Source organism: Mastigoproctus giganteus, chromosome 5 (genome assembly GCF_048544385.1).
Source record: "Mastigoproctus giganteus isolate SK-2022 chromosome 5, ASM4854438v1, whole genome shotgun sequence".
Classification (NCBI taxonomy): domain Eukaryota; kingdom Metazoa; phylum Arthropoda; class Arachnida; order Uropygi; family Thelyphonidae; genus Mastigoproctus; species Mastigoproctus giganteus.
This window is the reverse complement of record NC_143579.1, coordinates 216,919,253-216,939,162: the sequence shown is the minus strand read 5'-3', so window position 1 is coordinate 216,939,162 and position 19,910 is coordinate 216,919,253. Positions and strand designations below refer to the sequence as shown.

Below are 19,910 nucleotides of genomic sequence, written 5' to 3'. Positions count from 1 at the left end.
TTCAAGCCTGGTTGCTCAACTGAGGAAGCCATGAATTGACTCACAGATGCTGTAGAAAACACCTAGGAAAGTATCTGCAGGCCATATCGATTGACTTTGCTGGTGCATTCGATACTATATGGTCGCACAGCATACTCAGGAGATCGCTCCAAGCTGGAATCGAATTGTGTAACTTCATAAAAGACCATGTTAGTAACAGATAGGTAACAGTAAAAACTCATTACCAAAACCTCGCCTGAATAGCTACCAGATGATGCCCTCAGGATTCAGTACTGGGTTCCTATTTTTGGAACCTAGTTCTGGACAAATTACTGGCCACATAGACAAGGTCGTCTTTGCAGATAACTTGTCTTGCTTGTAAAAGGCCAACGCAGAGCCAGCTTATAACAACAGATGAACCATGCCCTCAATGTCCTACAGAGCTGGGATAAAAGTCACAAACTGGTAATATCCAATACTAAAACCAAATCAGTATTGCTAAAAGGAAATCTTACCAGACGACCACAAATAAAAATTTCAGATAAAACAATAACCCTACTGACAGAATTGAAATAGATATCATTCGATAACAAATTAACACGTTGCTCACATCTTACCTACACTGCCAAAACGAAACCCGCTGGTATGATTGCAAGATTCAATTGGACTAAAAGGAGGACGCTTGCTCTTATTTATAAGACAATTTTCATTCCAGTTATAACCTATGTGCAGGCATATGGTTTTATAGGGCTGTTATAGTCAGAAACAGGAAAAAACTAGATTCCATCCAGCGTATATCATGTTGTTAACTATAACAAGGCCACGTTGCACGGTTAGCACAGGTCCTAGTAGGTGCAATATCACTTCATCTAGGAGTCATTAGAAGGGGCCTCAATTATAGAATTGAGGCAAATTCCAATAAACAATCTAGGGACAACCATAAATTTGTAAATTGACCCAAAACAAGGGAGAAAACGAATTCTAACTACACTCTACCAGCAATGGCAGATTAGATGGGAACAAACACCCAAAGGGGAGGTCACTAGAATTTCCTGCATCAGGTAACTCTAGTTATACAAGAAAACGCAATTATACAGGAAAACGTTGTTCCCCTAAGTTTCCCTAACACAGTCCATGTATTTACTTGTTCCATGATGACCCACGGCAGGGCTTGAAACCCTCGACACCTTGCTTTCTAGGCTGCTGCATGTTCCAATAGAAGTGGTGGAAGAATCACTTTCACCTCTGACTGTGGTGCTAGTTAATCTGTTAGTTTGTGTATCCCACCCAAGCTATCAGTTTTTCAACCCTCCTAACAGTGCCTCGATAGCATCAGCAAATATTCTTGCACCCTTTCTATTTAAGTGCATCCTGTCCCTGTAAAAACAGTGTCTCCTGTTAACAAGCACAGATCACGCTGAGAAGAATTCTACCCCATGAGCCTTGCAGGGTCTCTCTAGGGGTGGATTGATTAACAAAGCTCCCATCATATACTCCCTCCTATCGTGTCTGGGCAGAATTGCAGACTTTCAATTTTAACCTTTTTTAGTGTCTGCGATTCTGTCCATACAACAGATATCTGCTCTACAACCTCATCTACTTTTGCCCCTGGTAGACATACCCCGGACTATTTCACCTATCCTTACAGAATAGATGTGCGAAATTTGCCTTCAGCTAGAGAATAATTTAATTTTGGGACAAACTTTCACCTGGTGTTGTGAAAATAGATAGTTTGAATAAATTTCAAGAAGGATTGGACAAAAAAGATTGAAAAAATGGGTAATTTTTTTGTTTTGTATGATCTTGATTCTTTGCATTATTTTGTCATTACTAATGCAAAATCAGCAGCAATAAATAAATTGGAAATATTCGGGCAGATATTGTTCTTTAGAATTATGTAAGTTTACCAGCCAATCGACTGAAAGGGAATATTCTAATATCTTCTGTGTCCTCGTTCGTGCAGTCACAGAAATAGAAAGATATATCTCCCACCCTCTCAGTGCTTAGTTTAGTGTCGAAGCCTTAAATTCCTCGATCAGGTTTTCACTTGTGCACTTGGTCCTTCGACTTTGCTACTTATAAAACCGAATTCTTCACTTATAATATCGAGATCCATGGAAGCTTTGCTATGGTTTATTATTACTCGAATGGTTTGAGGTTCCTGAACCTTCTGTAACTGTACCTTCTTGTTTTGCTGGCGGGAGTGGAACCCTGGTCGGTGATTGGCTGCGGTACCAAATACGTCACAAGGCACGACGAGTTATGAGTTCTGAATGCCTCTTTGGTTACTTCTGCTATATTGGATCATTATTTGACCAATATATATATTCAAATTTCATTTGGTCATCCCTGGTTATTTCATATTAATCTTCAGTATTCCCAACAATTTAAACTGTATCACTTTTTTGTGGGTTGTGGACGCTAATGTCCATGATGTACTCTTCTTTGTAATAAGGATAGGTTTGCCGGATGTAGCAGTTGATGATGTCACCAACAGATTATTTTTTAAGTAAAGAGACCATTATTATTCCTGTGGAACTGTTGATATTAAGCGCACAAGAACTGACGATTTGTTGGTAAATATAGGACCATGCTGGTAAAAATATGGATAGTTCTGTGGGAACGTGTATATTTCTCCAATTCTGCTCAGGCATAACAGAAGGGGCTAAAGACTCAAAGCCTGAGGGCTTTTTGGGAAGCTTTTTTGGGGCGGGGGGATTTTTATCAGCGTAGCCAGCACTTTAAGTTAGAAGGAATCAATTTTGTAGAGATGGAATATATTTGATCAAAGATGGTGCAAGGGCCTTTACCAATGTCATTGACGAGACTTTAAGGTGGAATTATTAGTCGTGTTTGCGTGATTTGGATCAAAGTAACACTCACATATTTTAAGGATTCTTTTATGAGGTCACAGAAGTCAAAGTACATATCTGAAGGAAGTAAACTACACAAAGCAAACAGTACACTATGCCTTTCAACACAATTAATAATCCGGCGTTGTTAAATCTGGAGACATTGTCGCTCCAACAATAACCATCGCTCTTGAAGAAGAGAGGTCCAATCAGAGGAAAATGTGAAACTGCATATCATACTCCAATTTTATTGGAGAAGGAACACGTAAGGACGCCACACGAAAAGCATGAGGTTTTTATTACTCCATCATGTTATGACTATTGACTTAAGTCAGTAGTCAAAATATCAGGATTCGAAGTAATGGAGAAAGCTTCGCTACAATAATGCCATCTTTTTTTTTTCTTTAAGTTTATGCATTACATGAATTCAATAGGAGCCTGACGTTTTTAACAGCCCCTGTTTGCGATGTAAGTCTTCTTGGTGATTTCTTGGGCGACAGAAATAAATATTGATTAACAACTTCAAGTTTTTCTTCTCTTAACGATGAAGGCCGTCAGTTATCTTTATATTATTTTGTAAGTCCCATCATGGAAAGGAGAAACTGTGCCAGCGAACCCGAGCCACACTTTAAAATCATCGAAATAGAAATTGTAGAGGATTTTATTAGAAAAACTTTAGAAGTCTAAAGTTAAATAAGGGATTTGGGAGAGACTGCACATACCGTGTTATTTTGAAAGAAGGTAGGGAATGCAACTAACTGTTAAGGTTGGTCATGAGAGCTTCATGGGGTGATTCTCTTGGATTGGAGAAGCGCCCAGTGTATCGAATATAAGGCAATCGTAAGACAGCGCTTGGAATACTGTGCCCAAGTATGAAGATTTCACCTAAAAAAAGAAATCGAACGCTTCTTAAAAAGAAGCCTGTCTCTCTTTTTTAGGTGATCTTCCACTTAAACATATCTCTTTCAGGATCCTACCAGGTGTTTTCTGGTGCAAAGATGGCTGCTTAGTGCCTTGATGAGGAAAGACTTCGAATATGTCAGAAGAAGCTTCTTTGCACTGTATATTTTCAGCAAAATGGAAGAAAATAACTAATACTACTACGAAGTATGCTATCTTATTCCATTCTCACAGATGTACACTACCCTGTATAAAAGTACAGTATAAAACTGCATACTTTTATAAATCCCACGTGAATACTGTCAATGTTCAATATTTACGATCACCCGCTTCGTTAAATAAACAGATTTTCATGCCTTCGAAACAAAAAATAAACTACTGCATTGATTTTGAAATTTATTTTAAAGAAAACGATCAGGGACTCTAAATTTTTAGTGAAATGGATGAAACACTTGGTTGGATTCCTTGTAGGTAGCACAGTTGGTGTAATTACTCTCCTCCCGACGGAAAAGATCCCAGTTCGAATCTCATCAATGATGGGAAGAATTTTTAAGGGACTTTTTCACAACTTGGCCGAGTCAGTCGGTCTCAGGCGAGGGTAACATGGTTTCTCCCACAAACGGGTTTTGGTCCAGCAAACATCAAATCTACTACAGATCATACGCAACTTATAGGCATTAAATAATGGTCTAAGTCGCCAATGCTCCTAAAATCCTACAATAACTTACCTGGATTAAATAATTATTAGCAAAAACAGGACAGTACCTATAGTTGGTATATTACAGCTGTGGTATCCCAGAGCGTGTAGCAGCCTGGGTTAAACCTTCCGTACTCAGGACTTTTTGACCATAAACCAGCCTCATTGCACTCAGAGAATTTTTCAGGGAGAACAATCAATCAAGAAGGCAAAACTGCTACCCTGAATCACTATTCCAACATGTCCGCCATATATGTGTCCGCTAACTCCATGTAGTTGCATAGCCCAAACCTCCATGGTTCTAATAAAGTGACGAAGCAGTGTATATGTATCCATACCATCTTGGGTCTTCTTTGGAATTCGTCAGTCATATCAAAAGATTTATACTTTGCAATTACCTGAACTTCTTGAAGTGGTTCTTTTAACTAGATCAACCACGGTGTTAGAAAAAAATCCTTAAAATTCCATATAAATATCATTAGCTCTGAACTTATCAATTTAATCACAATTAAAAATAAATCTAAAAAATGATCACATCATCGCCTTTTTTTAAAAAAAATTACCACTGGAGCGAGTGTAAAGCGAAGATTGCAGACACGCATGCGTAGTTAAGCATTCAATACATCTACAGAGAGGTCGTGAACGGAAGGCAGGACGAGATCTGTCAATAATAACACGAACAGTCGTTACAGACTCGACCCTAATGAATCTTCTTGCGATTCTAAATACATAATCCAAACGTAAAGGAATTTTCTTTCTAAAGATTAATGATTGGGTGGACAACCTCGTGTGACTTCGTCCTTCAAAATTTGCATGCTGCTTAGTTTGAATTGAGGTAGAGAGAAAGAATTAGCTTTGTTCAAAGATGTAAATTCTCTTTTCTGCAATCCATTTTGATCTGTGATGGCTTCTTAATGCGTACAGCCCTAATTTTTCCCATTGCTTCTAAATGGGTATGATTTTAATTAGACACGCTATTAGCAGTTCGAAAAACAATAAAAGGATTGAGTTATTGTTGAAAATCTTCATTGATTCTACGACATCCTTTTTGTTATTATTCATACTGGTTTGTGTAATTTTTCATTGCATATTAAACAGCCATGTTTAATATGCAATGAAACATGTTTAAAAGAATAATGAAACACGTATCGTGGAGTAATTACGCATGTGTGAAAGCAATTTTAAGTTGTTGAACATTAACCAAGGTAAATTGGAATGGAGACAAGCCAAGTGACCAACATGCTCGACCCCAAAAAGAAACTAAAATACAAATTGTACAATTCTTAGGACCACACTACCTAGATGAACTTAAAACCCATTTTTGTACCTGTTCTGGGTTCTTTTCCATCTCCTGAGCTACTTCACGAGAGTAAAGGATTTCTATCCACCTTCCACCCCTTTTATTTGCCTGTTCTACACAGCAAGTCATGTTGGAGTTAAAAGCGTAAGTTAATTTACAACCCTCTAAAAGTGGTTTAGACTTGGAGGTGTGCGTATTTTTCATTCGGAACTCTAACAGTAGCAAAGATGGCTGCTGTTCCTCTGCAGGTGGTGTTTAAAGGTTAGTGTTTAATGAATATGTCAAAGATGTTGATCAATATAATTTATTTTTGGATATTTTAGAGTGCATAACTAATGGGTAAAACTTTATGGTACTTAAATCTTCGAAGATATAAATAATTAAGGTTTAGTATGATGGAAAAGGTCTTTTAATGTCATTTTAATCCATATCATAGGAGGATTATATCCAGTAGACTTGATTACGCTTCCACGTTTTTTGAATTTAAGTTCGAATCAATGAACTGAGGTCTGGTTTCAAAACAAATTTACTTTCTTTGGGTAGAATTTTGAAGAGTGGGTAAGAGATCAGAAACCAGAGTCTCATCAGTATAATGGCTTAAATAACTCTGAAGTCCATTAGTTCCCACACTGTTGAATTTCTTAAAATGAGTTTATGTAAATAGAGAATACGTCGGTTTGAAAGGGAGAAGATTATTCTTGATGGAAGCCAGTAATAGAATTAACTCTTCACCATGTTATCCCATAAAATGTTTATTGCTTTATATTTACATTAAATTCCTAGCAATATATCACCCACTTTTTTATGGGTCATTTGCAACTCTATAATGTCTCTTGTTTAAAATGGTTTGCTAATCCAATAGTTTTTTTTTTGTTCTCGGTTTTTTCAAGGGGCTATCTATAAAACAATGTGCTAGGTTTCCCTGATGACAAACCGACATTGAATCTGAATATTATAAAAAGAAGTTTAATTATAAATTAAATCTTTTCTCCATCTCTAAGTATAAATAAAAAAAAAACCATGCCTACCACTAACAAATCTCAAAGTACTCTTTGAGTTTATTCTTGTACATTAGGTGCTTATCCTGTAAGATTAATCAGGATCCTCCAGGAAACATCTATGGAAAGGAACCATAGAATTTTAAACAAAAACGTATAAACTCTTGAGGAGGGGGGGGGGTTAAGGGGGGCATTAACGTGGCATAACTAGGATATTTCGATGAGTGTTCCTACTTACCCACGACGAGACTTCAATAAACCCAGAAATGAGCCATACATGGGTTTATAAGAATCAAAGGACACCGATATAAAATCTCAGGTAATAACAAAAGATTTGATATAATAAAGTACGCTTATGGGCAGCAGATTATTGAACGCTGGAATAAGCCCCTCCCCCGAAGTGTCAGAGGCAGTGAGTCCGGCTAAGTTCAAAGTGGATTTGGTGGTTACCTTATGGGAATAGTGTGAATATTTTATTTTTTGGCTAATGTACAAAAATTCCGCCGGCGTTACTGATATTAATTGAGTTTTAGAATAGTTTGTCAGAGGTTGGCACCTTTGTGCATCTTTGGGCAGGATTAAAATTTATAAATTTCTGTGGGGTGGTTATATAAACAACAGTTCATCGCCTTTTTCGATTGCAGTTAGCCTGTTTCACACAGGAATGCGGCGAGTTGATATTCAATAAATTGAGTTATTAGTTCAGGGGTATGCCCTAAGAATATCCTGATGGATTGTGAAGTTCCATAATAAATTAAAAAAACTTAAGGCCATTATTGACTAGTAAAGAGGAACTGCAGAAGTTTCTGAATTTTGGTTTTTCTCACAAAAGATTGTCGAACAGTCGCCGAAGACAGCACAGAAGGTTACACTGCCTTAGCAGTTTTTCTTCTGTCACTCAAATTAAACCAAACAGATCAAAGATTGGGACATTGCCAGCGGTTTCAGTAGTTTCTTCATAATGATGTCAACAACTTAAATGCTTTTATCTTTCACAAAGCAGCCTGTCTTCGTACAAATTGATAATAGTTACAGAAAAATAAGAACTTCGATTATATGCATAAATTATGTTCTGTGGTCATGTGCTCCATCATTATCCTCGATGAGCCTCTCATAAATATTCAACCTTAAACTGCGCATTTCATTCTCAACTGTAGAAATTTACTCTTTAACTCGTCAAACATTGTGGAGTTGAAGACCCAATAAGTTTATTTATATAATTGCTTCACAAAAAGTTTGGGGAACTTCCGACTTTAGGTGCTTCTGACATTGATTATTTGGTCTGAGTTTTGGTCTGTTCTCATCGAGTAATTTATAAACTTCATTTCATTTTAAATGAGATTACTCGAAATTGGCAGTTTATTTCGGTTGATAATATTGTTGCATCCATGTACAAGCAGCCACTGATGCATCTTCATTTTCTTCAAGTGGGGTCCAGTAATAATGTCCGTGCTTGCATTTCCATACTGCCACTCGATGTACTACTTAGTCATTTATATAGAGAGAGAGTTTTAACGAACTTACTCTTGACTAAAGTATCTGTTTATGCCTCTTCTCTTTCCATTGCCCCATTTTCATTTCACCTTCTTACATTCATATACTATTTACTTCATTGAAGGTTGTTTCTGAAAGGAATGTTAAGAATTCTGGACCACTTTGTGCCGTGATCAAAATAAGAGATTTTAATGCGTAGGTGCTTACAAAGGAAGTCTGCATCAGCAGCGTCACGCAGGAATAATTTGTTAGAGTGCCATATGTTGGGTGGAGGAGTCTTGCTGCTCAAGGCCCATTACACTAGGCTAACGTTCTGACCGAATTATACAGATTAATTTATGCAAAAAGCAAAGATTTTTTTTTTTTACATTCAATAATTAAATACGAAAATTCACAATTTATTAGATAATACTAATGACTGTTATTGCACTACTATTATATTAATATCACTAAATTCTGAGGAAGATGCACAAAGATGAGAAAGCAACGTAGAAAAGTCGAACATGATTAAAAACGAATATATCAAAAATCAATATGAAACTATTTTGTGATACTCTAGTTGTGAACTTGGTGGACACAACTCGAAAGCGGCCTACATGGCCGTGGGTTGGACACCCCTGGGTTAGATGAATGAACTTCATCTTTTGAGAGGATGGTCAAAAACCAGTTTTCAGCTTAACTTTGTCAGTGATCAACCTGGCACAATCATCTTGATAATCCCGCGGTTGAAACTTGTGGAAATTTTAAACTGATTAAAGGATATCTGTGTAAACCTACTTGTAAAACTTTATGAAGGTACTCCAGGGTATATTTGACGCTTTGAATTGTATTCTGTACAGTTGATTGATGAACCGCTTATAGGCTTAGGAATGAGGAGGCATTCTTCGAAACACTTAACCCGATACAATCATTGAACATGGCAGTCTTCTTCTATTTATTTACATTTCTCAGAAATGCAACAACTCTGTTAATCAAACTTTGATTAACAGAGTTATCTTTTGATACGGTTTTTCTATCAGAGGTAATAGTGTACAATAGCCACCTATTAGCTATTTATCTCATACTGTCCTGCATGAGAAATTTCTTCTATTTACAAGAAACTTTCTTTTGTTTATTTGAAGTGGTGCACTACCAATGTGACACCTTATGTAGGTGGCACGTATTTCGCGTGAGCAATAAATATATATAAACTTTTTCTGAATTATTTTTATTTTGAAATAAGTGAGACCAGCCTAAACTGTAAAAAGGAACCAAGCGGAGGTCCTCAAGGTCTTCTGAACAGAATGAGAAGACAGAACAGAAGGAAAAAATATTTTTGCCTCTGTTCTGTCTTCCTGTTCGAGGGATGAAAAGCTGTTTTTCATCCATTGAATTCTCTACACTTATGCTTCCTCTTTAAAACTTTTAGTCATGGCAACACTTTCGCGGCCACTGACTTCGGTAAAATTATACAAGGTGATTGATACACGAAATAAGTTTCGATGTTTAGAATGAGAACACCAGGGCCTCTGAGAAGAATTTTATCAGGGGGTACAAAGTTCCTTTCCAGCCCTCTTCTCTTCTCCATTAGTCATCCTCTTTTTATGTACTACGGTTTTATGCCATGAGCTGTAGCCTGAAAGGCCAAATGGGAGAGGGGTGGAATGGAGCACTCTCTGTTGATTTTCTGCATTTGAGGCCTTATGCTCCTATAAGCTCCTTATGCTCTCTCTCCATGATAAAATAAAAGAGGATCAGAGAGAAGAAAGCACATTTGATTTGGTCATATTTGTTTATGCCACAATACAAATAAAGAGAAAGAATTCACATTGAAATATCCTTTTATATTGCAATGCAGATCAGATCATCAGAAGACATTAATTATTAGTTTAAAAAAAGGTAGATAGGCTTAGTATACTTTAAAAAATGTTTTTTCCTGGCTTTTATTGTGAAAAATTTCGAATCACATCATGAAAATTAAATGTTCTGGCAATGCTTGATTCAATACTTAGCCTGGAAAAATCCATAAGACGTTCCTGAGACATTGTAGATCTTAAATAATTCTTAATCAGCTTGAGTTTGCTAAATGACTTCTCTGCAGAAGCTACTGTTGCTGGAATTGTTAATAGTATTCTTAAGCTAATACAACCATTTGGAAACAGGTCACCAAGTCTGTACTCTGTTAACAAGTTCAACAGATCTAATGGCTTTAACTGTGCATTTACAAAATTTGCTTTATACAGGGTGTTTCAGTTAAACGTTTCAGAACTTCTAAGAGGGGTAGGGTACATCCTGACAACTCGAAATCATATAGCAATGTGGGGTCGGAAATGCTTTCCTGAAGCGGTGTTGTACACAGAAGCACCATAAAGAAAAGAGACCGTAAGTGAGAAATCGTTTTAATAATACATGAAAAGAAGCAAAAGGTACATGGATTAAAGTAAGTGTTCGAAGTTTCTTCCACGGGCTACAATGCACGCCTCACATCTCCGACGCATGGACATCCGAACATTCTGGAATACTCCAGGCGAATTTCGAATTTCTTCGGCAGCTACTGCGATTCTTGCAACCAGCTCCTCAGCATTGTCAACAGGGGTGTCATAAACTAGCGATTTCATATGACCCCAGAAATAAAAATCAAGACATGATAGGTCGGGTGACCGAGCAGGCCAACGCACGGGACCACCACGTCCGATCCACTGTTGACCAAATGTGACATCCAGGTAGTTACGAACATCTCCGCTATAATGGGCAGGGGCTCCATCGTGTTGGAACCACATTGTCTGTTGCGTCGATGCAGAAATCTGTTCATCTCTCAAAAGTTGTGGCAATACTTGCTGCAGAAAGATCAAGTAGATAGGTCCGGTTAGACGACACGGTAACAGGTAAGGTCCGATGAGGTGATCTCCCATAATACCGGCCCATACATTGACCGAAAATCGAATCTGTGCTGCACGACGTCGTATTGCATGCGGGTTCTCGACCGCCCAGATATGGTCGTTATGCGTGTTGAAAATTCCTTCCCTTGTGAAGGATGCCTCATCGGAAAACAACACTTCAGCAGGAAAAAGGGGATTTGTAGCACATTTTCCAAGGTACCACTGTGCGAAAGCAATACGAGATGCCTAATCCTCCGGTTGCTGTGTCTGGACACGCTGCACGTGAAACGGATGCATGTCTTGTTCTCGGAGAATCCTCCAGACGCTGCAATGGGAAACCCCGACTGCGTTTGCTAGACTTCGTGTACTCGTTCTTGGATTCCCCTGTACATGCTGCAGCACATTCTGTTCGACGGCTGGAGTCCGTGCTGTTCTTACCCTGTCCCTGTCAGCTCTTTCAAATGAACCTCTCTCAGCTAACCTCTGGTGCAGTCTTGCAAAGAAATTATGACTGGGAATACGCCTCGTCGGATATCGTTCCGCGTACAAACGCTGTGCGACTGGCCCACTACAATTTGCAGCCCCGTACGCCAAATGCATATCGGCTAACTCTGCGTTCGTGTAATCATCCATCCTACTAACTTGGCGTTCTTGTTCAAGAAATTCGAAATTCGCCTGGAGTATTCCAGAATGTTCGGATGTCCATGCGTCGGAGATGTGAGGCGTGCATTGTAGCCCGTGGAAGAAACTTAGAACACTTACTTTAATCCATGTACCTTTTGCTTCTTTTCATGTATTATTAAAACGATTTCTCACTTACGGTCTCTTTTCTTTATGGTGCTTCTGTGTACAACACCGCTTCAGGAAAGCATTTCCGACCCCACATTGCTATATGATTTCGAGTTGTCAGGATGTACCCTACCCCTCTTAGAAGTTCTGAAACGTTTAACTGAAACACCCTGTATACTGAGGGTAAATGTTGCATTTCTTTTCCAAAATTATCACCGGTAAGATCAGCAGGATATTGCTCTGATAAAGATAAAGCTTTTCTCTCCACATCACTTTCAGACATGGTGAGATATTTCCACAAGAAATCAAATTTTTCTGCCAGCTGCTTAACAGCATTAAAGCGGACAGTTAATATTGCTATAACATTGTCTACCAAAATGAAATGTAAAACACTTTCTGAAGTAGGCCTCTTCTGGCATATCATGTCATTAATTTCCTGCACATGATGACATCAGGTGTGCTGTCATCATTTGGCCTTGCCCTCTTGTGCCTAACTCCAAACCTTAGGTTTGACGCAACCAATTTGGCTTCATTTCACATGCATTTTCAGTTGTTTCAAACTTTTGTCAGATCTGTGAAGGGAGTTTGTATGTTTGCTACTTCAACATCCAGTGTGGCATCTCTAGCTTGGATGAACTTGTTGAAAATATCTATGCCAGCTAATATTTTGTACCACACAGCTGGCATTAACACACAGGCAAAAGATGTCACATATAATGGATTTTATTTCTTGTTTTGGCCGTCAAATTTAGTTCTATGAGGTCTTCCAGTGTTAATTTAATACCGGGCAAGTGAGCTGGAAAAGGCTTTACACATTCAACACGATTTGACCATCTTGTTTCATACATACCATGAAGAGAACAACCAATACAGATAATGAACTTGAAGCCGCTCACTCCTTTTCTGTGACTCCTCTACACTTAACACACATATTCCTGAAGGATGGGGTCCAACCTGGAGAGCTGTTCAATGAGTCCTAAAAAGTGTCCATTGTTTGAATCGCCAATTCGATGGGATAAACCAGTAAATACCAGATCACGTTCTTCCAAAAAGAGTACAACATCGATGACGCGCTTTAAAAGATTGTACCATTTCACAGCTTCAGTTTTGATTTACGCTTCTAAGATGGTGTCAACTCCTGTCCCAGACAGCAGACTCCTTCCTGGTTCTCACCAAGCTAGGTAACATTCTCTGTGACTATTGCCTTTTTCATGTTTTGGAATCCTGTAGGAAAGCTTCTGCCACTTCCCATTAGAATCCCAGTCTTCAGCAGATACCAGTGCAGATTTAGACGCAGAAGTGCTAGTGTTGAGACTATCGACTGCCTTGTGACAAAATAATCGACATGGAAAGCAATATGTTTGTTTCTGTTGACTCCAGACAAGCCAGTCTCTTACATGTAGTTCTCCATTGGTGCTTTGAAATTTCACTATGCTTTCTGGGAAAATTGATTGCAGGTATCTTTTGGGAACGTTTTAGGCAGAGGGGTGTGACCATTCATAACATACTTTTCTATTTCCTTTTGAGATGGAAACTCGGTTGTGATACATCCAATTCCAAGGCCTACATTATGATTACCCTCTTGTTTTCCATATTCACTTCCACATGCGCCTGTATGTCTGTTTCTTTCTGTTTTCCATTTTAATTTTTTGCATTTCCCCCTTCATCAAAATCCTGTGCATGATTACCCAAATCAACTGCTCCCTTGTTTGGGAATGAGGTTTCCAACAGTTTCTTTTTGCTCCAATACTATAGGTGAGTTCAATGAAAATGTTTTGAAGTCGCACTTAATCCGAATTGAAAGAGTGTGTGTTTGACCCCTTTTTTTCATTATCCTCTCGTTCTTTCTTGTCTTTTTTTCCCCTGGGCTCCTGATTTTGTGAGAATACATTTTGGAGAGATAATTTATACTTTTATATCTGAAAAAATGAGAAATAAGACAAATATTATATACTAATAATTTAATGGTAGCAGTGGCAGTAGACTACTAGTAGTAATAGTAGTTCTGCTATATAATTAACGCGACATATTGTCATTTAAGAGAACATGCTACTGCAGCTAAGTTCAAGCAATGTCAACATCCACCAGCCAACAATAAAAGCCATTCCGATTTTTAATATTGTATATTAATATACACTTAATCTTTTCATGATTAACGTACAAATTGCATACCTACTTAAGTTTCTTTGTGGCATATAATCATTGGCTTATCAGAACGTAGAATATGTGATGCCTGATCTTTTGAATGGGCTTAGCCAAACTGACGATCATAGTTATCATCATTAGGCCACAAAAGTTCCATAGATAAGCTATGAACTGTTGCAGTAACGTGTAATATAGGTTGGTTAAAGTTAATACTTTAGCTCCCGGGTACGATGTACTCCCTGCACCACCACCACCACCCATCATAGGTCCCGGAGAACATGATTTAATGTACAGTATTAGAAGATAAAGCACAGCGCACTGTATTTATACTTACAAATAAAATGCGCTGTGACATATTTCAGAAATTCCACTCGACTTAAAGATGGAAGAAAAACTGCCAGCGAAGATAAAATATGCATTACTATTCCTCTTACTCCACATAAGTCTATATAGATTTGTAGAGTTCGCTAGCTTGAATTTAAAAAAAAAAGTACGCAAGTTTGAACGAAAAACATTAAAGTATTGGAAACGCAAAAAGACATCTAAAAAGAAACTACCAACATTCATCAAATATCAGAATAACAGGGTGGAGAAGGAATGGACGAAAAAGCAACAATAACACCGATGGAGGCCACTTCTATATCCAGTAAAATTGGACCGCCACAACCCTCATTATTAAGATCCCAGAAGCTATAATCAATTTTAGCTCTCCTAGAAAAGTTAAAATTGATTATAGCATAGAAAAGTGTATGGACTGATAAAATTCTAAACAGATCACATGACCTTTCTAATACTTGCCAAATATCCCTGCTTTTGGTTATAAAACCAGCTTTAATTTTTAATAATGCATACGTAAACTGATGTGTGAGTTTCCCTTGATCATCTACCTTTCTTTCTAATTACGTTATCTCTAATGAATCTACACCCAAAATGTGCCTTAGCTGGTCTTCGAAAAATATTAAAATTCAGAGAAAATATTAGATTTGTTAATTCTTTTATTACTTCCAATTTTAATTACAATCCATACTGTCTTATAGTATAGATCACATTGTTTGTTTATTTTTTAATTACGATTTGAGTGAAAATAAATTTTAAAAAATGACGTGTTCCCTTTTTTTCTTTTAACGACGTCAAACTTTAGTTTCTACATAAACGGTTAATTATATCTTGACTACAAGTGATACAAAATTAGAGCGAGCTACAAATAGGACCGTTGCCAAGTAAATCAAGGGAATGAATCGTGGGTTGATAGCATAGGAAAGGATAAACTTTTTTTTTTTTGTTTCGTTTTTTAAATTCAGCCAGATGTTTGCCAACAGACTTCCACATAGGACGTTTAGCGCGCCACCTGGAATAAACTGACAAGAGAAAAAATATTAAACAAATAACAGACCTTCAGATAGGCGAAATCCACATGTTTTGGGATTAGCTTTGCTTAGCGCCACCTACATTTTGACAATGTTTGAAGAAATAAAATTATTATTTTCGTATAAATTTGGTTATTTAATGAAAAAATCTTTCACTGAATATAATACTATAAAAATTTAATTTTAAGATGAAGTAATCAAAAAAACTGTAAATGCAGTAATATTATAAAGACAATCAATAATTAATTGGAGTCGGGTTTTGGATGTGTGAGGAATTATGGGCCTTTTTCACAAGGTGGCTGAGGTAGTCTGTCTTAGGCGAGGGTGGCATGTTTTTTCTCCCGGAAAATACGTAATTTAGAGACAATATACATGGAACGATATGGCTTTAGTCGCTGATGCTCCTAAATCCCCACTACAACAACGAATCTCCATTAGTGATGGAATTTACGTGCATTCTGTTAATATATAAAGCGTTTCGACTTATCAAAATACTCCAACTGGGAGCCAGTTGACGTGTAACTGGCCATCGACATCTGAGCAAGGCTTCTGCAGGATTCAATTGTGTTTCTCACGCGAAGGTCATTTGGAGAGATTGAAAGCATATCTATGGGTTTGCTGTTATTTTCCTAGCATGGAATGTTTTCTAACTTCTAACGGATTGTGTGCTATGTTCAATAGAAACAGCAAGGGCAGAAGTCTTAAAATTTCACTTATATTTTTAAAAGAGAGCTAAATATGTTCGGTGGTAAAGAACGGTATTGAACAAACTATTTGGACTTCCCTACCCATCTCTTTGAAAAGCAGTAGAGTTATTTGTATTCGTTACTTAAATATCGCCATGGTAGCTACTTGTTATCGAAGCCTTTTTACGTAAGAATTTTCAAGCTGCATGTGATTTTGCAAACGAAATTCGGTTTCCTTGATAAGTCTTCGTGCTATCGGGTCAAAAATAATTACAATTGAAAGTAGGAGGGGAAGGAATTGACTTTTATTGGTTTCAAGGTTGGATGATATTTAAGGTACGTTGTCGTAACATTAAACGTCAGTTCTTGGATAAGGGAAAGCAGAATTTGGAAATGAGTATTGATAAAAGGAGAATGCACCTTAATATCATGTTTCTTGCAAATATCTACGCACGTTTCATATATATGGAGAAAGGAATAGTGTACTGGTATTAATTTAATTAATCTTATTTCTTTTTATTTCGAATTAAGCTTATTTAGAATGTCTTGAAATTGAAGTGATTTTCTTTTGGAAGCCAAAAATAAAAAAATTCTTTCTGACTTGATAAATTTCTTGCTCAAAACTTCTCTTTTACAACAAACTTTTCCTCTGGTTACAATGGTATCTGATTTTTATTCTTTCCATCACTTTTCAGTATTGATTCTTCTTTCAATCAGCACTAGTTAGCTCTTCCTATTTGTACTAGTCCGAAAATGATTCTGCGAATTTCTGTACTGAAATGAAATTATTGAAAATCTCGGTGTGATTCTATCTACATTAAGCACAGCAATCTCAGAATATTAAGGAACTTTATATGCCTCTAATTACGCACCTAATGATTTTGAATATCTATACGTGGATGTTTTCCTTCAAATGACTATTATACTTAAAGAATATGGTTTTATTTACTTTATTCTAATGCCACTTTTAGTTGGCTATAATGCAAAATTTTATTTGGATAAGCTGTGATTGCATCAAGGATTGAATGGATTCTGAAGTGTATACACAGCTACTTAATTGCCAAGGCACACTATAGACAGTTTAGCTTATGAGCCACTAAACACCCATAACACATACACACGCTTAATTGCCACCACATGCCAAAATATCAAAACACGTTGGTTAGTGCTCTGTGGCTCTGAACACAACCACAGAATAGCCACACCAGAGAATGTGCACTTTCGTTCTCCCTGTCTGACATGGAAAATGCAACACTTCTTTTATGTACCACACCTGAAGAGAGAAAATTGGAGATCTTTTTATAAAGTTAACGCATATGGTATATCAATATTGGCCACTTTGAGTACAACGCTTCTGAAATGAAGTGCGTAAGACCATTGTGGTGATTTATGTCCTCTGAATCACCTCCTCCCAAAATGTGCACCATTTGGTCATCATATATCCAATAACAAATTAATGTTAATATATAATAGCGATGAAAGTAATTTCGATTTTTCTGATGATTAGGTGAAATACATATTTATAACTTGCTTTCTAACTTTTATATCAGCCTTTATGGAACGTGAAAATCATCATACCATAGAAGATTGAAGAAAATGATGGCGTATAAGGGATTATTTATTTAAATCTTGTAATGTAGCCGCTAGAAGATTGTCCATAGTTCCCTTAATATTTTGCAGTTGACCTAAATAACGTCTCTGAGGTGTCTGAGCGTCAATGCAAATTGCAGAACTGATCCTCATTAATCTGTTCGAAACGTGATCTTGGCAATTTTTTTTATTCTTGCTGTGCATGTTCTAGCACCACAGTGCTATCGTTAGCTCACTCAAGCGTTTACCTTGAAAAAAAAAAAAGAAAAAAAAATAGAAAACCATTATGACGTCAGCAAGAATGGAAAAATGCAAGTAAGCATATTGGGAAGGCCACATCTGTTCTAGAAGAAGGGTAGCGCTGATAAATAGAAGCCTCAAGGGAATTCCCGACCTCCTCCATTTATTTGCACGTTTGTAAATCGCCTGAAGTGAATTCGTTGCGGACGCTGCTTGGACTTCGATAAGTGGGGAGATACCAGAGATTTATTATCCTTCTCATTGGCAGAGTAGAAAACAAGAATTGCCCTTCTTTTCCTTCTATCTTTGAACACTTCCTAGTCAGTTCTGAATAACCTTCGAAATTTCTCGCCTTTCTCTGTTTTGATTTTTTCCTGCCACCCCTTTTTCAGTTATCACCGCCTTACTTTAATCTTATACACGCGTTCGTTCATCTTGGTGTAAATTTATCTCGAGTTGATGTTTTTTTCTGTGCCTACTGAAATCTGCCCCTTTTGAGTGCAAACTAAATTTATTTTGGCTTTATCTTGAGGAGAAATTAAGTGATCTGCTAATTCCTGAATTTTTCCATCTATTTTGTCATTATCAGCGATGTATATCGCAAAAAATTCAGGCTGGTGGAATATATGGTTGATACAGTAATCGCAGTGAAATTCAGTCGTGCTGGTACGTCAATAGTTGCCCTAGAACTCTGACTTGCTATGCATGATTCATGTAATGTCTGGCAACAACATCGACCAGGGCAGATGGAAGTTGTTGCAATGAAACTGTCTTCGAGCGTGGTCTTTGAATAACTTTCGTAGACATTTCTCCAAACTGTAATAAATGAAAATTGTCATCTTCAAAGCATTTTGACAGTAATTCCACTTCTAATGAAAAGAGTTTCTAGAAAATAGCGTTCACTTTGGTCTAGTGACGTCAACTTTACTTTAGTGTTTCGTGCAGGAGATTGACAGAAATCTAATCAGATAATATTTCCCATAACAGCCTTTCGGTAAAATAAAGATTGTGGTCGTTATATTAAGGCTATCTGAAAGAGAAAAATATTAAATTTCTTAGAAGGATGAGAAAAAAACGAACTTAGCAACAGGACAACTTTCAATGGTTCAAATAACTTTGAACAGTCTGCCCGTATTTCATTATTCTTATGAGCTTGAATTGAAGTCGTGGTTGCTCACCTTTTTTGTTATTCAGAGTCTGTTACGGCTTTATCTCTTAATCCTATTTTAATTATCGAAGAACAAATATTAATCCTTCCCCCCACTGGTAACTGCTTGTGTTTTGAACGCCAAGGTCCAAAATTTTTCCTTACTATTTGCATAAAGATTCTGACTACTCTTTCCTCACGAACTTAATTAGCGATATTACAGAATTCAAGTAGCCATCTGGAGCTAAGATGTAAACAACACAAACTTCTGTGTCCTGGTAATCTGTTCTTGAGGTGCAAGTGATGAACTGCAAAACTGTTTTCCATCCGCTGCTGGAATCTGAGTACCGGCACCATCTAAAGGATGATCAATACGTATTTTTTCTCTGGATGTTTCTCTTCCACTGTTCTCGTAATTAGATATTTCACAGTGCAATGCTCGAAAAAGACTGGGGACCTCAATGCGCTGTGTTCAAATTGCCTATTCTATTTTAATTAACCCCAACCGGCCTTGGGGTTGAAGTAATTTCGTGTGATAAAATTATTTGTACAACCCAGTGCATATCGGTTTCCTTTGAATTAATGACAAAGTCATCAATTCAATCATAGATTCCTTCCTATTTCTTGATCTCAAATTCCTTTCTTAGAAATTGTATTAATGTTAGGTATCGTACTTTCTTTTCGCTTTTTCTCACTAATAATTGCTCCCTTTAGTTAGAATCATTTATTGCTAGAAATATAACTCCAGGGGCTCACATCTAGTTAGTATGCGCTTGGCACATCATCCAGGGTCCTCAGCTAGATATCATCATTCTACTCTTCAAAGACTGGAAACTCACCATGCGAGTTTCCAGTCTTTGGGCCCTTA

At 37.3% G+C, this 19,910-nt stretch overlaps 1 protein-coding gene across 2 annotated transcripts in view; it reads left to right on the top strand.

The window, feature by feature from the left end:
- The window catches only part of LOC150086107 (solute carrier family 4 member 11-like), a 478,166-nt gene that overhangs the window by 20,679 nt on the left and 437,577 nt on the right, over positions 1–19,910 (top strand). Inside the window, exon 1 of one of the 2 annotated variants that reach the window (XM_090373715.1) lies at positions 5,922–5,989. The exons of the other annotated variant lie outside the window; for it this stretch is intronic. Within the exon in view, the coding sequence (XP_090229841.1) occupies positions 5,956–5,989 (34 nt within the window). The 5' untranslated portion in view covers positions 5,922–5,955. Of the gene's footprint in view, positions 1–5,921; positions 5,990–19,910 lie in introns of those variants that run through there. 2 annotated transcript variants of the gene reach the window in all.